The sequence below is a fragment of the Buteo buteo genome, chromosome 11 (assembly GCF_964188355.1).
Source record: "Buteo buteo chromosome 11, bButBut1.hap1.1, whole genome shotgun sequence".
Lineage (NCBI taxonomy): Eukaryota > Metazoa > Chordata > Aves > Accipitriformes > Accipitridae > Buteo > Buteo buteo.
Window position 1 is genome coordinate 44,139,837 of NC_134181.1, and position 21,597 is coordinate 44,161,433.

The 21,597-nt window shown below is 52.4% G+C and overlaps 1 protein-coding gene across 3 annotated transcripts in view; it reads right to left on the reverse strand.

Moving 5' to 3' along the window:
• Window positions 1-2,143: 2,143 nt before the first annotated feature.
• AIFM3 (AIF family member 3) overlaps window positions 2,144-21,597 on the reverse strand; it is a 37,305-nt gene continuing 17,851 nt past the window's right edge. For 2 of the 3 annotated variants that reach the window (XM_075039671.1, XM_075039673.1), the window contains exons 7-19: window positions 19,678-19,790; window positions 17,074-17,160; window positions 16,448-16,539; window positions 14,305-14,435; window positions 13,242-13,357; window positions 12,832-12,903; window positions 12,477-12,540; window positions 11,467-11,543; window positions 10,614-10,731; window positions 9,806-9,904; window positions 9,299-9,374; window positions 5,139-5,243; window positions 2,144-3,445 (exon numbers count right to left, since the gene is read on the reverse strand). In XM_075039671.1, the coding sequence (XP_074895772.1) occupies window positions 3,406-3,445; window positions 5,139-5,243; window positions 9,299-9,374; window positions 9,806-9,904; window positions 10,614-10,731; window positions 11,467-11,543; window positions 12,477-12,540; window positions 12,832-12,903; window positions 13,242-13,357; window positions 14,305-14,435; window positions 16,448-16,539; window positions 17,074-17,160; window positions 19,678-19,790 (1,190 nt within the window). In that variant the 3' untranslated portion in view covers window positions 2,144-3,405. Of the gene's footprint in view, window positions 3,446-4,059; window positions 4,081-5,138; window positions 5,244-9,298; window positions 9,375-9,805; window positions 9,905-10,613; window positions 10,732-11,466; window positions 11,544-12,476; window positions 12,541-12,831; window positions 12,904-13,241; window positions 13,358-14,304; window positions 14,436-16,447; window positions 16,540-17,073; window positions 17,161-19,677; window positions 19,791-21,597 lie in introns of all 3 variants that reach the window. The other variant, XM_075039670.1, reaches the window with a different exon arrangement.

A 21,597-nucleotide genomic window follows, 5' to 3' on the forward strand; every position in this document is an offset into this window, starting at 1 on the left:
TCAGAAGTGACACTGGGAAGACTTGCCTGGAGATGGTTGGCCACCACCATTCAGCTCAGACCAGCTCTAGCTGAGACAAGGGCAGCCAGCCCACAGGACAGGGGGACAAGTGTGCCACTGCAGGAAAGGAAGAAGGCAAAACTGTGTTGCCACAACCTCCTTGGGGGCTGTAAGAAGGAACAAAGCTAGGAGTAAATGCCAGTACATGAAGAGGCAACGTTCGCCCAAGCAATGTCCAAGGTGCAAAAGCAAAGGCAGAGATAGATGGATGAAGAGTGAGGCCATACTTAGTCTGGGAAACCATCTTGTGCAGAGCAGTGATTTTTTTAAAGCGAAGGCTTAGGACACAAGGGAACTAAAAATAAACCTGTCACCTGGTACGATGCTGCAACAAGATGTCCAGAGGGGTTCTTGGGTGTGCGGGAACAGAAGGTGCGCTGTGCCCAACACATGGCTCCCTGGGTCCTGCCAGCACACAGGGCGAGATGCGGGCAGGGTGACCGGCAAGGCCCAGCCTCTGAGGAGCAGGAGCTGGTGGAGAGCTTGGGGTCTGTGGTCATCATGTCTGCATGGGCGACACAGGTGAGCAACCTAGAAGCTATGTGGGCAATTTGGTGAAGCTAAACGTGATGAGGCAATGCAGTCGGGGATCACTAACAAGCTGCGTCTGCCCCAGCTGGGTTTAGCTAATGGTGCTCATTCCCAATAGGAACATGTGGTTTCTTAAGAGCTGGAAACTTTGTCCTGGCATGGGAGGTTGAAAGATGTGCCTGGAGAGGTGGCAGAGGAGACAACCCAGCCTTGCCCCACTCCAGGACATGCTCACCACCGGTAAGCATTTGCCAAGGTGCTGGATGAGGGGTCCCAAGTCCAACACCATCTCCCACACCGGTGTGGAGGAGCCATGCCCGCAGGTCAGTGTCAGGATGCCCACCTCTGTGGGCAGCTCTGCCCATGACCCAGCATCTGTCCTAAGGAAAGCCACGGTGGTGACTGGGGTTTCTTGTGTCATGGGGTGATGTTCCCAGCCCCAGCTGAAACAGCTCCTCTCTAAGAAGGGGGAATGGGACTTGTTCCCCACACTGCAGCTGTAAACTGGGGCAGAAGGTCCTACCTCAGCCACTGAGTGGTCTTCAGCTCCATGAACATGAGGGTGATGCTTCCTGTGCACAGCTCATGCCCGACACTGGATGAGGCCCTAGCAGAGACGAAGGAGTCAAAGGGCATCTTCCTGAAAAACGAAGCGCCCTGACAATCTGTCCAGGAGGACTCCAGAGGATGCCAAGCCTTCAGGTGAGCAGGAAGACAGAGGCCTTGGAAAAGCTCAGCCAAGATGTGTTGGGGGAGCATGGGAGCTGTCAGTCTCACCCAGAGTGGAAGATGTGCTGGAGAGCCCAGCAGGAAAAACCACAGAGCTCCAGGGGCTGCCACCATGTGGTATCCTGGTGTCCCCAGGCACCCCCAGCTGGGTCCCCCAGGGACCTGCTGAAGCAGAGTCCGACCACCCTACCAGCAAGACCTGGGATGCAAAACCACATGTCCCTGTCGAGTGTGCAGAGCCGGGGCAGCAGGCTGGGCAGCTGCCTCCGCCTGGGCAGCGTGCATGGCCCCAGCCCCTCTGCAAAAGCCCTGCCCCGTGCACCAGGAGCTGAGCAGCCCCAGCCACCTCTGCCCTCAGAGAAAGCCCTCACCCGCACTGCACTGGGGACGGAGACATCAACATTTGCCTTTTGGGACCTATGATGAAACTTGCAAGTTCACATCTCTTTGTAACGTAATGATGCAAGACAAGGACCCTGTTCACTGCTGCATGCTGAAGCATGCACATCCCTGCCTACTGTCCCCTCTGGTCACACCACCTGGGAAAAACCTTGCAGTGAAACAAGGAGACCAACCGGAGATGTGACAGACGACTGCTGACATTTCTACCCAGCAAAGATCAGAAAGTCTGGAAATAAATACAGGTGAGCTAGCCAGAAGTGGGAAGCCTTCACAGAAGAGGTGCTTGCACCACCCGGTCAACCTGCAGAGGTGACCCAAGGCCTTGGAAAGAGTCAGAGATGATCCAGATCCCAAGAATAGTACTGCTTTAATTCATAGGGGGTGAATCAAATTAAAAATATAAATCCTTTTGCTTTGGGCTCAGGGTAAAACACTGACTGCTGGGGAAAAAAAACCCTCCTCAAGGACAGAGTGCTAGAGGCTCTCCAAGGGGGGGGGGTTCTCACCCCCTCGGCTCTGCTGGGCTGATGGACATGGGGCTGTGGGTCGGCCAGGTCCACTCCCAAGCTGGAGATAAGGCTCTTCTTCCAGCAAGGGGCAGAAAACACAACAGCAGAGCACCAACATGGAAAGCTGAGATGAGAAATGCAGTCTTGTCACTAGGCGACAGGAGGAATGAGTGACAAAGGCCAGAGGACAGCCAAAAATACTCCTCCGGCTACTTTTCCTTTAGTAACATCTCAGCAGCAGCACTAATCCTGTGATCATTGTTAAGGAGAGAGACATCACAAGGCTGGCTGGAAGGATGGCTACCAAGCCTAGGGGCTGCAGTTCGGCTGTCGTACCTCTCCAGGGAGCGCCTGCTCTGCACCCCGGGGACTGACCGAGAGCTGCCAGTGCCCGAGTCCAAACTGAGCCCCGAGAGATGGAGAGCAGCGCTCCGGTCCCTTGTCTGCTCCAGGACGGGGAGATACTGTGGGTTCTGGGACGGGGACCGATAAGCTCCAGAACCCTCGGCTTAGGCAGGGACACACCTCTATGGGGGGGGGTCTGGACAGGGAGACCAGCCTGGAGAAGGGAGAATGCGAAACAAACACAGGCTGTCCAGAGACCACCCAATGTGACTCCCATCTCCCTGGCCCCCTCAGGTGCTCCCTAGGATGGGTGGGCACAGGGAGAGCTGTGGCAAGCGCTGCAGCCATGCAGAGAGGGAGCGGATGTCAGGCTCCATGGGGATGCGCATCAGAGCTCTGCCGGGAATGAAGAAGATTTGGGAAGGGGCAACATGCTTGAAAGCACAGGGAGCAACGAAAGGCACTCGCGCTATTTACGGGGGTGAGGGACGTGCTTGGGGCAGACCCGCCTGGGGACCCCCCAGCCCGTCGGCAGGATCCGCGGCCACGTGGCACCCGTGCCTGCTGTCAGTGCCAAACCCCGCTCTCTCTGGGGGCTGCTTTTCCAGCATCCCATGGGAACTGCAACAGCAGAGCCCCAGCCCAGTAGGCACCGGGGCAGAGGAGCCGTCAGCGGTCTGCTGGGAAGATAAGTACAGTGACGGGCACTGGGTTCATCCAAGTCTCAAAGGGAAATGACTCAGCCGCGGTGTTCCCGCTTGTCCGTGGAGCTGCCATCCCGTCTCCCCACAGCAAGCGCAGCGTCAGGAGGGCGCAGCCACCAGCGGCATTAGGAACCTTTCCCAGTTAGCCAGGACATATCTCCGGTTCTAAAAGAGAGAAAAAACCAGCAGTGCTGTGAGGTGATTCCCAGCGTGCACAAGCAAATGTGCTCGGTGTGCCTGGGCGCTGCCCTCAGCGCTAGTCCTGTCGCTGGTCATCGGTCCCCACCCCAGCACCCGTGCTGCTGTGCACAGAGGCAGAGCCCTTCAGAGGGCAGGATGGCAGCACCCCTTCCTCCGCCCTCACTCACATGTCACTAAAACTGTCCAAAAACTCACATGCAGATCCTCAATTCCACCTAAAACTGAGTTCAAACAGTATTTTTTTTAACCTAAAACAAGCTCTTCTGGCATTCAGCTGAAAATTTATAGAAAGCCACCGAACGGCAGGCATCTTCCCAGCTGAGCAGGGTCTCAGCCCAAAGGCAGCTGCCCGTTCCCAACAGACCTGTGCACCAGCACCATGCCCGCCCGCCCCCAGCCCCACCACCCAGAACAGCAGCATTGCCCGCTGCAGTTTGCGGGGCAGGCTGCAAAACAAGCACGCAGCCGTAACCAGTATCCCCACACAGGAATTAGGGACATGGCCCAAGCAGGGGGCTGGTTGTCCCTCTTGCCAGCCCTTCACGCCCAGCGCACCCTGGACCCCAAACCGAACGTACTTGCCGTGACGGACAAACAGCCTAAAAGGTGCGAGAGCAGCAGGAGACAGAGAGAGAAAAGACATTTAGGTTTACGATGGTCCGGCTTCCTCCAGGCTCGCCGAGCCCCACCATGGGGACCATAGCTCCTCCCATCGCCAGGCTGCCCATGAGATGCCACCTCCCTTCCAGCTGCAAACTGGGTGGCCAGCAACCATTTCCCGATGTACTGGAGATGATGGGCACAACCCTGCCCTGGTCACTGGTGGCTGGGTGGACCCTTGACTTGCTCCCCATCCTGGGGGTGCCCCGGGTGTCTGAACTGGCTCAGGGCTGCCTGGGGGCTGGGAGCGCTTCTCTCCCTGAGCTTTTGAAAGTCTGCTTTTATTCCAGATGTGGAAACACCCCAGGGACAGGGACCCACATTCCCCCCCTCAGTTCTGATTCCCACTCTAAAGGATCCTTCCCAGCTGTTACCACCTCCCTGACGTTTGCCTTCCAGCACAGCATGTTCTGCACCCACCCTTTGCATACAGGCGTTCACTCTTTCCTGTGCAAAGCCTTAAAAACAAAGTGAAGGGGCAAAAATGCACTTTGCCTATAAGCTACGTCCCAATGAACCGGAGGCTGAGACACTGAGGGCCGGTGCCCCGGCACCACGAGCTCTCCGGGCTTTGCTCTCGCAGAGGGTTGCGCACAGGCTGCATACCCAGCCCCTCTCTGCGGGTCCCCTAGAGTGACTGGGTGCCCAGGAACACCCCGGTATCAGGCAGTGCTGCCTTGGTGATGTGCTAGCACCCGGTGGCAGTGAGTACCACTGTCCCATCAAGTCTGTGCAAGGATTTGGATCCGGGTGTTTAAGACCAACCCCCTGTGTGTGGGATGCCAGACCTGGAGGTGGCTGGAAGGCAGCATTGCGAGGACAGAGTGAGTGGGGCAGGAAGGGAGATGCGAGAAGGGTATGGAGTGGGGAGCAGCAGGAAAGAGCTGCCCAGCACCCATCGGGGTCCTGCCTCAGGGTGCTCAGCCCTGCCCTGCACCTCATGGCTGTGCTCAGCCCCTGCCCTGGCACTGCTGGTTCCCACAGTGCGTCTACTTACTCCACATCACGCTTTCGGATGGTCCTGCCGGCAGCCAGGACCTCAGCCACCTTGGACACGATAGGGTCGTAGTTCATGCTGGCCACAGCCACCACCTCGTCGCTCCTAGGGCCAGGCAGAGCAGAGCGGTTAGGGCAGCCCTGGGTGGCCATGGATCCATCACCCAAAAAGCAACATGCTGGAGAGAAGCAGGAAGTAAAAAGAAACACCCACTCCAGGGTCAGGGCCTGTCCCGAGGCGTGAGCACCACGGGGACTGTGCTAGTGGTGTGGGACAAGGGACAGGGAGAGGGCTCAGAGCTGGCACTGCAGCCTGGCACCACGGTGGTCTCACCAATGCTCACGTGTTGGCATGGTGAGCATCACTAGGGTGCCCAGGGGATGGAGACAGCTCTGGGCACCGTGGCATCTGTGGGAAAACACCAGCAAAGGTGGATCCGATGGTGGACAAAACCCTGGACATCAGCGAGGATGCCCAGTGGTTGCTGCCATCCGAGCAGGTGATCCCTGCGCTGCTGCCCTGTACAGAGGGAGTGCAGAAGCGGGTGGTCAGGATTTCTCTGTGGGACACTCACTTGTGCTGCTCCACATCCCCTTCCTCCAAGTGGGCAGAGCTGCCCCACAGGCACGCTTCTCCCAAAGCACTGGGATGGCTGGGGTGTCCGACACCAGGGTCCCACTAGCCCCAGTGATGAAACCCCTGTGTATATGGGATGTCCAGCAGCACATCCCAGTCCAGCTGACAATCACCCACCAGGATGCCAGTGCTGGTGGTACAACACAACCTCAAAGGCTGAATGGGAAACAAATTAAGCGGAAGGGAAGAGGATGTAAAAATGCTGGAGGAGCTTTGGCTAAAGGTCACAAGGCAAACAAGACGGGCTCTTCTACTTTGAGGTTTGCAGAGGTCAACCTGAGTGTAAATCTTCAAAGACTGAACCCAGGAGATGACTCATAAATAGATAACTGAATAGACAAAAAACATAAAGATCAGAGAATGTGTGTGGGTAAGATATTAAACACTGGTGATATTGTTGAGTAAGCTGAAGAGTAGAAGCACCCAGCAAATCAAGATCTGCTCTTCAATCTACTGCCAGAGAGCTCCGTGACCAACAGAGCAAAGAGCAGCTGGGGCATGGGGGAACATGTGCCTGATTCCCGAGAGGAAGAGAGCAGAAGCCATGTTTCAGAGGGCACTTCATCTCTATGGAGCCACGGGACTTGAAGTAATCTCTCACAGCTGTCCCACAAAGCCACAGGGTAGCTCCATCACAGAAGAGTATCTATTTCAAAAGGTTCTGATTGATTCCTAAATAAACTCACTACAAATAAGAGAGAGCAAGTCGGAAACAGAGCAGTGGTCTGTCTTCCCTGTCCCGTGGGTGAGCATAGGTGTGCAGAGCACACCAGGAGCCCAGAATCATCTCTGGAGCCACTGGAGTTTGGCCACAGTTTAGTTAGCCCACACCAGCCAGGCTCCAGCACAGGGTGCTGCTCCACAGGAATGGTTGTGGGAAAGGGAAGCATTGCCAGGAGCTCTAAAAACAAGATTTGGATGCCATTGGAAATCCCATCTCAAGCATCCTTAGCTCACTGCAGAGATGTGTACCTACAGCAGAGGCGATCTCTGATAGCCTGCGGCTCTTCCATCCAGCAGACAAGGTGAGAATAAGGAGTAACAGACAGATGTTGACAAGCAATACATTCACACCAGAAAAGAGGCATCCATGGCAGGCAGTGAGGACAATTAACCATCCAAGAAGATTACAAAGCACGTGTGTGTTCAGCTGAACTGCCTGCTGGGCTGTCACGTTCAAGGGCTGCTGCTGCGATTTAGAAGAGCTCTTTGCTTTCTGAGCCTGCATCTTCTCTGCGGTAAGCTGGAGCATCCCACATCAGCAGTGGCTTTTAAACATTTTGTCTGACAGATGGGGAAGCCAGGAGGGATGCTTCTTTTTCAAAAGGTCTTCAGGGGCAACACAAGTGCCTGTCCTGAACCTGGGATTTGGAGAAATCAGAAGTCTTGGTGTAAAGGCTGAGTGAAGATGAACCACTGTGGACGAGCACCGTGTCTACACAGTCTTCCCTTCCTCTGCAGGGTTCAACACAATAGAAGTGGGGAACCATGAAGAAGACAACCACAGCAATTCCCTGGATATCCCAATATCTCCAAGACATCAGCCTGTTCTGGCTGAGGTGCTGTAGTGAAAGCAGTGTCCCATGGGGACATCTGCAGAGCACCATCCCGGACACCCCCACAGCTCACACAGCTCTGAATGGGGATAAGTAACCAGCTTTCTCCTTCAAACTGTGGGGAAAAAAGAGCCTTATTGTGAAAGCCAATGCTGAGGACAGGCTCTGGGAGTGGGAACCACCAGCGGTTCATTCAACAACCAAGACAGCACGCACCAGAAGAGTCCAAACTGTCAGGTGGGCACAGCAGAAAGAAGCAGGAGGGGGTGGTCGATTTGGGACAGCGTCCTCAGTCCAAAAGCATTAGCACCAACCAGAAGAACTATCACCAAATGAGAAAAAGAGGAAGAAATGCTCCCGGTGGCCTCTCACAGAAGCAGAGATGGGAACTCAGTTACAGCCAAGCAAAGCAGTGGGAGATGCACTGGCTGGCCCCCCGCCAGCTGGCATTCCCCCAGTACCTCCGGCTCTCAGTGCAGGATGCCGTCCTGGTACCCAAAAGCCTTCTCCGGGAGTCCCTCCTGGGTGGCAGAACAACACAGCACTTAGCGGTGGACCCCCACCGCCCACCCTCAGGGAGCTGCTGCCCACCGAGCCTGGCAGCCACCGGTGGCACGCTGAGCATGGGACCGCTGCACAGAGCGGGGATTATGCACCTTGCTTGGGGCTTTCCTTTTGAACGGGCTCTACAGATGTTTAATTAAAGCAATCTGACATTTCCTTTCTAATTAGGGTTAGGGTAATTAGCTAAATGCTCTGGTATGGGAAGGAGGAATAGAGGTTTCAAAGAAGATTATATGCTGCAAAGAAATGTGTGCCAGTGCGGCTCGTGGATGCCTGGCCCCATAATGCTGCATTCGCTGCACGCAGGGGACTGCCAGCAAGGCCAGGGGACCTGAGGCAGGGCAACGCAATGGCTGTGGAGCGGCTTTGCAGGGGACGCAGCTGCAAGAGTACACACAATTCTGCAAACCATTGCAGCAAAACTGCCCAAAATGGGGGTTTATCTTCCCCCGGCTCACACTCATTGCGCAAACTGTGTGTTTTAAAATGCTGCTTTGGCAGTTGTGTGATTTAAATGCACTTCAAAACACGGAGCGCTGGTGAGATGATCTCTGCAGAGCAGGAGCTGCCTCCTGCCCAGAGCTCCCTCCTAATCCCGGCCTGAATGCTGCTGCCGAGTAGTTCGATCACTGAGCCGGACAGACCTTCACTTCCCTGGTTTCACTCTCCCCATCCTTACTATTAGAAAGCACTTGAGGAAATCCCCTCCGTCTCCAGGCATCAGGAGGCTCTGTGGCCATCAATTTTAGATTGGGATTGGACAAAGGCAACAAAAGAATAAACAGCAGCAAATATTTGGGGGATAAATTCATGGTGCACGGTCTTGCCAGTCTAAACAGCCAGTATGGCTCGAGAACAGTAGAGCCAACATGTCCCAGCTGTCAACACATCCCAGGAAAATATTCCCAGATAGGCTCCCAGCCTGGGGAAGAGCTGGGTTTCACTACAGGTGGAACAAAAGCTCCTGAACTCTTGCTAACCTTCACGGCTTGTTAATAGACAGAAGAGGGTTTTGAGATTAATTTGTCAAACCAGAAGCAGAAACGGCGATGCCTGAGCTCCCAGTCCAGCCCTGGTCGCAAACCATTAACACAGTGATGAGATGGAAAGGAAATCTTTGATGGGAATTGCCAGCAACAAATTAATAGAAGCCATTATCTGCTCTCAGATATTATGTTAACAGGTAAAGTGCTTACATCTGGCAGAGACCCTGGGTCCAAAGACCAATTTAACTTGCTTTATGCTTAGCACATTGTTTCTCTAGGGCCTTTTATTAATGTCCTGCAACCTCAGTGTCCAGAGAGGAACAAAACTGACAGAAGCTCTGGCAAAAATATTTTCCAGCCTAGCAAAACAAGCTTAGATGAATGTTTGCATAGGAACGTGGAGAAGAGAAACACTTACTTGGTGTAAAATGCCACAAACTTCAGTTCATCTAAATCTCCCTGAATGACAACATCATCAAATCCTTCCCCATGGCCTGGAAGGCAGAGAAGAAGTGGATTCAGCAACAATTCCCCTGGATCCAGCTCTCACCCCTAAGACAGAGTGTTTCAATCCAGAGCTACACAAAGAGCATCCTGCAGTCACCAAGAGACCAGCACCAGAAGATGAGGGTACCAGAAAGCACCCCTTCTTGTTTAGAGAAGTGCAAGTTCAGGGAGACTGTCTCTGTTCATGCTGGGCCATCCCTCCTCGTGACCACGGCCATCCCTCTGTCCCTGCACCCCACAGTCATAAGCAGACAGGTTCCAGAGGAGATACCAAAACCCTCAGGAGCCAGGAAGGGAAGCAGACCCAAGGCAGAGGTTGGCGTGGAGGGTCCACAGCAAGGGACGTGGCTGTGGCTTCTCTATCCCAGGACACCTCCACCAGCACAAACTCTACAAGCAGCCTTGGGGAGCCCCTTACCCGCATATCGGATGCTTTTCCCGAACATAGCAGTCCACAGATACGGGACTGTGCTGATCTCCATGCCGTGGGCCAGCATGTTCAGCGCAGCTATACGGCCTGGAAGAGAGAAGCAGCAGAATAAGCGAGGAAGCTCCGCGCCAGGGCAAGCGTTGTGGTCTGCCCTCGGGTCACAGCATAGCATCGACATCTTTAGTCCCAGAGTACAGGGAAACCAAGACCTTCTGCTTAGTCTAAAAAAAAAAAAAACCCATACAGCAACAAGCACCAACAAGGAAACACATCGCATCAGCCGAGGCTGGGCTCGCACTCCTCCCCGGCGGGAGGGCAGCCGATCACACCAAGGTCTCCAGGCTTGCAGTCGTAAAGGGGAGAATGGTCTCAGCTCTGCAGCATGCTCCTGGGCCAGCCCAGTGGCATAGGCAGCCCAGCTGGGGATGTAAGCCCAAGCTAACATTATTAGGATGTGAGCCTCTAAGTGTCCCAGGGCAAGGAGAAGATTGGGCTCCTGCAGTGACTGCAGACGCCAGGGAGCACATGGCGTATGGGAAAGCCCATCCCTGGGCACCTCTGTGTTTGTAACGAGGCATTATTAGACAATGCACATCAAGAAGGCTGACAAACGAAGGCATATCGGACAGGATAAAATATACATGCTTCAAAATGTTTAATACAACTACCCAGTTTCCCTGCTGGCAGTTGTCTCATTCTCTCACTAGAGGGCTTGGAAATTTCCTGGGCATCTGGAAAAGGCTCTTCTCCATAAGCAATTTGTTGTTGCAAAGCAAAGGGACAGAAAAGCACCTACCATGCATATGGGCCATCTGCCAGTGAGGGACGTTCACCTTCTTGTTATTCCTCAAAGCCAGCGGGAACGTGACAGCGTCACCAGCTGCGAAGACTCCGGGGACGTTGGTTTGCATCATCTGCAGGGGGAAGCAGAAGTGTGCATCGGTGGGGTTTGCACCCTACACAAACAAACAGGGAACTGCTCTAGAGCTGCCATGGTCCTCAGGAACACATGGGCAACCTCTGCTCGGCTGTGGGACTCCCAGGTGGGATTTGATTTAGCATTCTTCACTTTCAGAGCAGACCACGCAGGCAGGGACCTACAGCATCCCTCTGCCAGTGGGTTACGCGGTAAAGAAAGACATAGACTGGTGTCCTTGAGCCCCTCTTAGAAGACTGGGGTCTGTTGGTGTTTGCAGACAGAGCCTGGTTTATTGCATGTATGAGCAATAAGTGGAGGGGTGGGTGGCAGTGAGCCCCAGTCCCCCCCGACACAGTCCTTGCTCACAGCACACAGCACCTATCAGCACCAACACTGCTCCCATCGGGGTCACTGGTGGTGAGGAGGAAAGATGAGATCCTCTGAGACCCTTGAAAAGATGGATATTTCACCATTTCTTTCCCCCTCAAAATATCCACACCATTCCAGGACAGCTCAGAGCTGGACCCAAGCCACAGCATCCAGGGCTGGGATTTGCAAACCCTTCACTTGCAGGGGGCTCCCAGGCACTCCGACGTGATGCTCCCAGCACCTCAGCTGATGAAACGCCCCTGCCACAGCAGTGTGGAGCCTCGGGGAAGCTCATCTCGGAGGACAGCGGACTCAGCTCCTCCTGCTCTCCCCCCTGGCAGGGGCTGCCCCCCAGGCTCACCTTGTTGACCACGATGAAGCCTTTGGAGTCGATGTTGATGCCACTCTGCTTGAGAAAGCCCGTCGCTGGCACTGCACCTGTGGGAGAAGGCAAGGGCTGCTGGTGCGGTAGCCAGGAGTCCCTGCAGCCCTGAGAGGGGCTGACCCTGAGGCCAGCAGATCCCCCCTGCCCAGACAACCCATCTGCCCCAAGGGAACGGCAGCGGGCTGCTCCGGGAGCAGGGAGCAGAGCCAGGCACCCTACAGAGCCCCCCACGACATCACCCTCTGCACCCCCAGAGTCCCTATGACTCTCCAAGCTGTCAGCACACCACTGTCATCTGCCCACCACCTTTTTCTAATGCTCGAAGATAATTTTCAATCCACTTCTCTTTTATAGACGTTTTGAAAATAATATATTTACAAGGGAGCCCTCAGGTTTCCAGAGAGGGCGCCTCTGCCTCTCCCACAATCTTCAGCTTTCATTTTCCTGTTTTGATCTTTTTTTTTCCTCTAGCCTTCACACATCGGAGTAGTCAATAGAACAACAAAAGCAGAATTAAACTAATTCTCTGATTCTTCCAGTCTGCAACAGTTTGAAAAGTTACAGACTGAAACAGGGATTTTTCTTCCTCCAAGTGTAAAAGTGAAAAATAACGTCTTCTGTGGCAGCACCAGCAATTAAAAAAAAAAACAAAACAGAGGAAAAAAATTCAGTTTGGGGAGGTTTTAAAAAAAAAAAAAAAAAAACTTCAGACGATGAAATTGGTTTGAATGGGGGTTTTTTTCTGGAAAAACTGAAACCATTACTATTTTCCAGATATATTTTCAGTTGCATTTTGGGGTGGAAGCTCTAGAAAGGCCTTTTTCAGCTTTGCTGTGCAGTCCTGTGTGTGGCAGCTGAGCAGGGCTGGCACATCACTGCCAGGACCCCCAGCTACCCATCGCTGCCACGTCCCCTCCAGCTTCTCCTCTGCTGAGCAAAGCACCACCAGCCTGCTGGGCTCTGCACCCACAGCGAGAGCTCCTTACCAACACCAACGACACACACGTCGGCACGCAGGACCTTCCCACTCTTCAGCACAACCTCCTTCAGCTGCATGAGACACAGGACGACATCACGGTTATTTTAGGGACAAAAAAACCCAACCTGTAGCAGCAGCAAGCCAAGGGGCAGCTCGCTTCATTTTTGACATGCACGTTGACCGTAATTCCTTACAACAGCAGCAGGAGGAGGGTGAGAGCAATGAAACCCCACATACTGTGCTGGAGCATGTTTGCTCCTGGGGGCTAAATCCAGGAATATAAACTTCAGGGGCTAGGAAAGATTAGAGGGCAAAACCCCCACGATGAAGGGAATGGCAGGGAGCCCTTGCCCACACCTTACCTTGCCCTCCTGCTCCCGCAGCTCCGATACCTCTGTCTGCATGTAGAACTTCACCCTGTTGCTCTCGAACATCTGGAGGGAGGGACATGGGACAGAGCAGGGGACATCAGGACCCCGAACCCCCCCTGCTCCTGGTGCCCCTGTGTCCCCCGCCGTGCCCTGCCCACCCTCCGGGCTCCCCTCGACCCGTGCTGCAAAGGGGGTCGGCCACCACCTCCGTCCCCAGCCCATGTCCAGAAGAAGATTCTCTACAGAGAGGGAAGATGCAGCCCGTTCTTTCTTTCTAGAGACTGCTGCCATCACAGCTTTATCAATAAACGTCAAATAACAAATTAATTAGTGCAATGAGCGAAACAAGCAGAACCCGCTCTGTCATCAAAACCACCCCCTGGATGGGAAAGCAAGGTCACCTTCATCACAGCGCGGCCAACCCTCTCCCCAAAAAACTTCTTGAAGGGGACTTCCTCCAGCTCTACCAGGGACACCGAGTGGGCTCTCTCCGCCAGGTAGGCGGCCACCTCCATCCCTGCAGAACAGAAGCAGGTCTGAGCGGCCACAGGAACCCCTCGGCACTGCCCTGCGTCCCCGGCACTGGCCGCAGCGGAGGAGCAGCCTTGTCTGCTCCTGGCTGGGGAGGTTGGAGATGCTCTGCTAGGAGGTCTGGGGTACCTGGCGGCTAGAAGGGGCCACACCATTTCAGGTGAGATTTATGGCAATTTGTTCTTAGATGCAGGTTTCAAAGACCGAAGGGAGGAACCAGCCATGCTGGAGTCCCAGAGTGCCCCTGGAAGCTGTAGCCCTCGGAGCAATGGACCTCAGATGAGGCAAACCTTCCTCTTACGGCTGGGACTGTCTCAGCAGAGGTAATGAGCTGCAGACTGAAAACAGCCCTTGTGACTAGCTGGTTTCTCCAATCAGAACAGAATTGTGGTGCTGACAATTGCATGGGAACCTTCACCAAGACAAATAACCATTTATGCTTAAGGCTTGCAGGACCCACAATAATTTTGTTAGAACCATACCAAGCAAAAAGAAGAACCATCAAAGAAACAATAAGATTTTTCCTGCCTATTTTAAAAATTCACCACCCTGCTAAAAAGTAAAAGAGAAGTAAACCCACAGGCTTTCACCTACCAACAAGACCCCCTGCAACTGAACCCAAATCTAGACACACCAGATTTGAAACCACCTGAGCACCAGTACTGGACTTGCTGTATGCTTTTCAGACTGGGACAGCAATATCTGTGTCCATGCAAGCTGGACAACCCAGCCTCTTCAGTAAAATCCATTTCTTCAGCAAGGAGATGTCCTTACCACCCACCTGGAGCTGGAGGTTGGACTACCTCAAGGTCCAGTTTTGCGGGGGGTTTACCTCTAACTGGACAGTGACAAACTGGGCGAGGGACTGGGACCATCTGCAGGAAGATGTGGACATCTGAGGAAGACGCGGACACCTGCAGAGCAACCGCTTACCCAGGAAGGATGCTCCCACAATAACCACATTCTTGCTTGTGGCCAGCTTCACAACACGGTTGGCATCTTCGGGCGTCCGGATGTTGAAAACGTTTTCCACCTCCTTGCCTTTGCAGCTAAGAGCTTTGGGCCTGAAAAACACATACTGAGGACGATACAGGTGCTTTTCTTGATGCCATGGTGGCAATCAGGACTGCAGACCCCTTTTCCAGGGCTTCAGCCAGCATCTCAGCCTTTCCTCTTTTTCACCTTTCTCTGGGCTGGAGACATAACACAGAAGGACCCAAATCCTGGTGAACAATGGCCAGAGCACCACAGCAAACACTGGCACAGCAGGGGCTGCTCGGCAGCCGCCCCCAGCCCCATCCGTGGACCGGTGTACTCACGGGGCTGGGGTGAGCTCCCTTCTGGGGCAATGCAGCAGAGCACAGGACGGATACTGCTTTGCAAGCTTGTGCATAACTGCTGGCACATTGTAAATTTTCAGAAGCTTAATGGGACACAGAAAACTCAGTCCTCCCGCAGGTGCTTTGGAGCCAGATATTGAAAGTTGCATAAGCCTCTGCAGATGTAGGTTCCACTATCTGTTCCTAGGGGCACGCTGCTGATGCTGTAGCAGTTTAATTGTGTCCTCCCCACACACTTACTGGAGCCTATATATTTTTAAATATCTGGCCCCTGCATAACCAACTCACATCTGGAAATGGGACAGACAATCCTACATAATTTATGTACCTTAAAAACATTTACCCAGTGTACCTAGAGCTTGTGCATAAGGATTTTGAAATTACTGCCAAAGGCTTAATCCTCTTTTGAACCTAATTATGTGGCTGGTGCGGATGGCATTTTGGCTGCAGCACTGCACACCCCAGCACCAGCCGTTAGCACCTGGTGGGGCTGCTGCTGTTAACAGTGGCATGCAGGGTTGCAACAGGGTTGCAACCCTGCTCTGGCTGTTCTACAGCATCCCTGCCCTGGATGATCAATTTTGCAGGGGCTGCATTTGTTCTACTTCATTTTGTGCCCTGGTGTTAGGAGTACAAGGGAAGGGAGCTAGGATGCCTCATTTTCATCTTAAAGTGCCAATTTTGACAAATCCCCTATTGAAAACAAACCAACCCACTACTTCCAGGGCGCTAGGGATGATGCTGGTCTCAGGCAATGCTCCGCGCCCCAGCAGCAGCGGTGTGGAGCAGGACAGGCACATCGCTACTGCCTTTCCCTATGGCTGGACCAGGTTTCATGAAAACCTCCCTCCTGGGAGCAAGCCTCACAAAGGGGTCTCTTAGGCTGGGGCAACAGCAACACCTAATGAAGGCTGCAACTGAGAAGCATTACGCTTTCATTGTCAAGAAAGATGTTAGAGGTTGTCAGGAAGTGAAAGATGGAAATTCAGATGGATGAATTATCTGATTGTCAGGGTTGAGTATTATTGAGGGGTGAAAAGAAGAGCAACGTGGCAAAAATGGCCTCTAAAAAAAAAATTCAGGATACTTCCATTTTGGAGGCTTTCATTAAAGAAAGTATGTTCAAGGGCCCAGGCATTAATTTTAATATTATGAGATGAACAACTCGGTGGGAATTTCCTGAGTCTCTCCCAGGGAACAGCACAGCGTTAGGTTGCTGCTGGCAAATTCCTCCACCTTTTCAAATCTCAGTTTTCTATCAATTTCTTTAAGATCAAACAATCCATGCACCCTGACTGCTTCAGTGAGTACTTTTTGTTAACACCCTTTTGACCTTGACACTGACCAGGAAGCACCCCAGGTAGCAAATCCGGCAGCTGTCCCACCAGCCCCCGTGTCTGGTGGTTACCTGCTTTCTGGGTGACTCTTGGGTGGCACAGAGGCTTTTCAGCTTTGGCTGAGAAGACATACCCAGCACAGCATTACAGAGATAGAGATATATATGATGCAGATATACATGATATAGATACATATGATATAGATATCGATATATAGATACAGATATATCCAGACGTATCTAATAGGCATTCCTTGCCTTTTCTGCAAACACTCTTGCAAACAAATTCAGTGTCCAAACTCAACCGCCATATTTGACCCCTTATCCCCAGGCACAAGCTCCTCACGTTCTCAGATAAAACAGTTTCTCCTGATCTTTAAAATGTTTGTTCATAGCTTACGTGTTTCCAGTCGCTATCAGCAGCTTGTTGTATTCCATCTTAAATCCATCCTTGAACACGGCTATCTTGTTCTTGATATCCACAGCTGCAACCTGAAATCATTCCTAAATAATGTTAAGGGACAAAATCCCAGATGTTCACCGAGCTCCCAGCCCAACCAACTTGTCTGTTAGGTTTTAGTCCCCTGTGTTCATGTCCACAGCTTAGCCAACCCAGACCTTAAATATTGCCAGCTGCCTTTTCACAAATGCTTCAAGATCTCCCAGTATAAATAAAATAAACCATCACTGCACTGCTTGCTGATTATCCTAATCAGAGGCCAACTTGTCACCCCAGATCCACGTGAGGATGCTCGAAAAGGGCGGGTAAGAAATGATGTTCACCACGGAGTTTGCCCAGGGTGTCCTTCCTGCCACGGGACAAATTTCATTAACTGTGGTTTTGAACAACCACAGGCAGCCTGTGCTCTGGGGCATGAAACAGGGGGGGCTGGGGGAGACCCAACATTTCTGCAACGGCATCCAGTAAGCCAAGAACAGAGACAGCTGCCACATTTCCTAAACACAGCCTTTGCATACCAGCACTTGCAGAAGACAGCCTGCAGGTACACACAGGACTCTCCTTACCTGCATTTCGGTCAGGACTTCGATGTCGTAGGAGCGGAAGAACTCCTTGGGGCGCAGGGCAATCTGCTCTGGGTGGGAATCCATCGACTGCAAAAAAAGCCATTTTTCTGTCAGCCGCTGCGGGTTGTACAGGCAAGTGGAGAAATGCCTGTTACCAGCACAAGTCCGTGGTAGTCTGAAGTCAGTCCTTATGGCATGGGTTAAGGGTTGCTCTACAGGGGCTGGAATCAAAGCCTGTCCAAGCAAAAGTCGTCACAAGATGCCGGGCTGGGCTCTGGTTCCTTCTCTGCCTGCTCGGCACAGAGATGGCACTGACCGGCTAAGGCAGGACCACAGCAAGTGTTTCTGAGCATCTGCAAAGCAGCTCTAACTGCAGCTCCTCATAACACACACAAGTTCATAGGAGCAAAAGAAAAGCCCCATTATTTGGAAAACAACCAGTTGCCAGGGGAAATGGAAGCTAAAAGAGCAGTAAGAACAATCAGCATGAACACAGCAAGGGCAATGCTTTCAAAAGCACCCAGGTTATGCAGCACAAGTTCCCTCAAAAGCTTTAGCAGGGGCATGTGCCCCATATCTGCTCATCTCTAGCTGCAAGATAAACCTTCTTGCTCTTCCCACCTTTCCTGGTCACTTGGGTGAGACCTACATCATCTTCACACAGAGGGCTGAGCTCACATTTTGAGCTCGAGTTCTTCTGTCCTTCTAACTCTGTGGACACAAGCTCACACATAGGCTGAGGACAAGCTGAGCACCAAGTGACCTACATGCAGGCTGCTCCATGCTCCAGTGCATCCCTCCCTGCCTGCAGCACAGTGGGGATGGGCATGGCCACACACACATGCCACGGTCAAGCCCTGCAACACATCACACAGTGCTAAGCAGCGGCGTCACCTACCTGTGCCACACAGGCATGGCATTTGGGCTTGACCCAAGAGGGACAGGGGATGCAGGAATCAAGGGCTTCAACATTTGCCCCCAGGGATGGATGGGCAAGGTCCTTCCCCCTGGAGGTGGCTCGGTCAGGGGCTGGGATGAGCCCTGCGGGACACTCCCTTACCGTGACATCAGATAACGCTGTGCTCAGAAGAGACCCATATCTTAGGACTTGAGGCAGGTGCAGGGTCATACAGGTTTTATTGCAAATTCTTTAAACACCCAATGTTTACAGAGAGGAACGTCTGACCCCACGGTTCGGGAGCGGTGGCCCCCACACCGGTGCGCAGGGAGGGCAACGCAGAGCAGTGCACAACCACAACTGGTTTTGCTGCTCAGTGCTCTGGCCATGGTAATGGGGACATTGCAGCACACCAGGGAGCAGGTCATGGTCCAAAGGGGACAAAGAGGAACAGTCCAGCAGGACCTCAGGACAGATTGATAACAGCCATTCAGCAAGGCAGACGAAGGGCAAAGTTGCAGTTTCAGGAGGCAAGAAGTCTGCTGCTTACAGCTTTACATGCTCGTACTCTAATGACTGTTCCCAGGGTTAGTCCCACTCACAATACAATTAAGAAAAATCTCCTTTTTTTCTAGCCTGTTCCCGAAAATTCTGCCTTCTCTTCCATGGGCTTTGTGCACCTTGCAAAAGCAACTACAGCCAGAGGTGTTTAGTGGAGAGTTTAACAAATCATGCATAACATCTCTGGCATGTAAGGTGTTCTTACTATTTAACAGAGAGTGGAAAAGGCAGTCTAAGACTCACACAGTGGGAATAAGTGTTTCAGAGCACTGTCTGGCTGGGACAGGGACTGCAAGCTTCTCCGAGCTCCCCAGCACAACCTCTGTGACTCAGATGCAGGTTTCAACCAGCTGCTTCTCACCCCAAGCAGGTCTTGTCCAAGCGCAGAAAAGGCTTGAATGCTCTCAAAAAGCCACATGCATATTTGCCCTCCTTTGAAAAATCACTTTGCCTTGGGGCTGGAAGCAGAGTTAGACGCTGTGATTGTAAAGTACCTGTCCCCACAGACAAGCATCCCTGACATAAAAGGGGAATACATATGCCACCTGTTCTTAAATGATCAAATGCTGCTGTCCAACCTAATCTGCTGTCTGATATCAAGTAAAGCTCAGGAATCAGTAATAAAAAATGTGATTAGAAGATCATCCTGTTTCTACAAATTGGAATGGAAAATGGGATGTGTGCCAGAAAAAGTGATCTTTGCACTGCAATCAAGTTACCAAGTTGTGATGATGACCGATAATCATCATAACTATGGCATGGAGAATCACTGGGCAGTAAGAACCATGCACTAATAAAAAACCTGGTAGACAATACAATTTTTTCACATGCCCCATTTCATTGCCCTAAAGACTTTGATCCAGAAACATAAGAAGATCCATCCAGGTACGAGCTGGCCAAGACAGCTATTGCTAGACCTATGAAGAATGCCCTTATTTCTGTGCTGGAGTAGTCTTAGTTCAGAGTTTGAACGACTCCTCTTTTGTGTTTCATATTTCAGTAACCAACAGAAAAGAAAATTCAAGGGAAAAGACACAGGACGAAAAAGGAAGAAACATGCTGCTGCAATAAATAACAGTAGGGAAAGGGCCTAGGGCAAATTTTAAAACTGGGGAGGAAGGTGACATACCCAAAGTGATACAAACCTTACTGAGCTTTGGTCTGTCGTAGGGCAAGTGTCTGTCCATCGTGCACATCACAATCCTGTCCGAGAAACCCTCCTGGCGCAAGGTCTCTGCACAGACCAGTCCAGCTGCCCCTAAGGGAGAAGGAAGACTGGCAGCAGCCGTGCATATGGGGCATTTGAAGGTTTGAACCCTTTGTTCCTAAACCCCACCGGGGCTGACTCCAAAATGACCATCTCCACTAGCCCTGGCCTTACTTCATGGCCCTTCCCAAGTCAAACAACTTGCACAGGAAGCCAGTCGGGGCGGATGCACCAGGCAGGAGGAGGGACCCTGTCTGTGGAGCACGACATTAATCTTCTGCAGGACTTGTCTGTCCCTAAAACCCACAAAGAGCACACCTGAAGAGTGCTGCCAACTCCTACACACCTCTCACAAGCTCAGGGCCACAGGCGGACACTCAGACCCTCGCCCTCCCCTAGTTGGGGAAGGGTCTTGCAGCTTCCCCTCTGCACACTCAGCTCCTGGTGAATTTACAGCCGAACACGGAGGGCAGAGAGTCCTCCCTTCTTCATGGCTGAAGTGTCCGTTGCATGCTTCACTGTAGAGGATTTTGCATGCAATTTCTTTGAGGCTTTTTTGTTTGCTTGTTTTTAAGCACAGAAAAAAGGTTAAATCAAACAAAAAACTGCCTTGGGGCATGCTGTCCCCCTGCAGCCAGGCAGCCTGATGGGCATATCCCTTCTTCCCTGGCCACACTGGTGAGACCTGAGAGCTCAAGTGAGAAATTGTGAGTCTCTTCACAATCAAGAAAGCCTCGCTCAATGATGCGTGTTGTAAGGGCCACAGTTTCTGTAATACCAGTGAAAGAAGATGGACCTGGACAGTATCATGGTTTGATCTGTCAACAAAACGCTCCTGTTGATGGAGGTGGGGGACAGTGGAAGAAGAGACACGTAGGCGGACATCCCGAGCACGCTGCCTGGAGCATGCTGAGCCAGGACTAACGCTGCACTGACGCCAGGATGACCTTCACGTGAGAAGGGGCTGTGGTTGCTTGCCCTCCGCTCTGCTGGGCATGGCTGGATCTTGGTCCTCAAGGCAGGGCTGGATGGGTAGTTTCTTCCCAACACTTCTTCCTCGCAACCCCAGCTTTGAAATCTCCTTTCCTGTCCACCAGAACAGACCTTGGTCTTTAATAGACCTGGAAATTTAGCTGGTCAAGCCTGAGAAAGTTCCTTCAGCAATGGATAACATTGCCTGTGGAGTGACCCTGCTGAGGATTGTGATGACTGTCCAGCCCTGCCGCACACCAGGACAGCCCAGCTGACCTCGGGGAGCAGCAGTGTCACACCCTGGCTTTCAGTCAACAAACAGTAGGGGCACAAGGAGGGGAAAAATGTTACCCAGCAGCAAGGGAAAAGCCAGCCAGGCTGGTTGTCCCCTCTGCTCAGGCTGCGAGCTGCAACTTAGATGGCAGGAGCAGGAGATCACAGTGTGCTCCCCATTTCCACAGCTTGGATCTGGTGACCTGGGGGCTGTAATCAAGTAAGAACAAGCCACGTGCCAGGAGCAACTGTTCCCTCCCAGCCCCAGGTCCAACACCAGACAGTTTGTGTCCTCTTCCCACCCTCCATTTCACCATGACATGGTCCAGCCCAGCGTCCAACCCATTCCAGAAACAGGCAAATTCGGTAGATGGGATTCACTGCATGAGGCTTTCTGCAAAAATTGCATTACACAAATGGAGCAGGGACAAGAGATAAGAAAAGATAGCTTGGCAGTTTTGCTATTTCATGCAGGGATTTGATATTTTCTGGGAAGATGGAAGAATTTATCTTCAGAGAAGCACCTTGAGGTGAGAGCTTTGGAGCTGCAGGCAGCTGCAATGGGATGAGACTGAGATGTGCAGGCTTCAAGAGTGTATTCACATCACAGGAA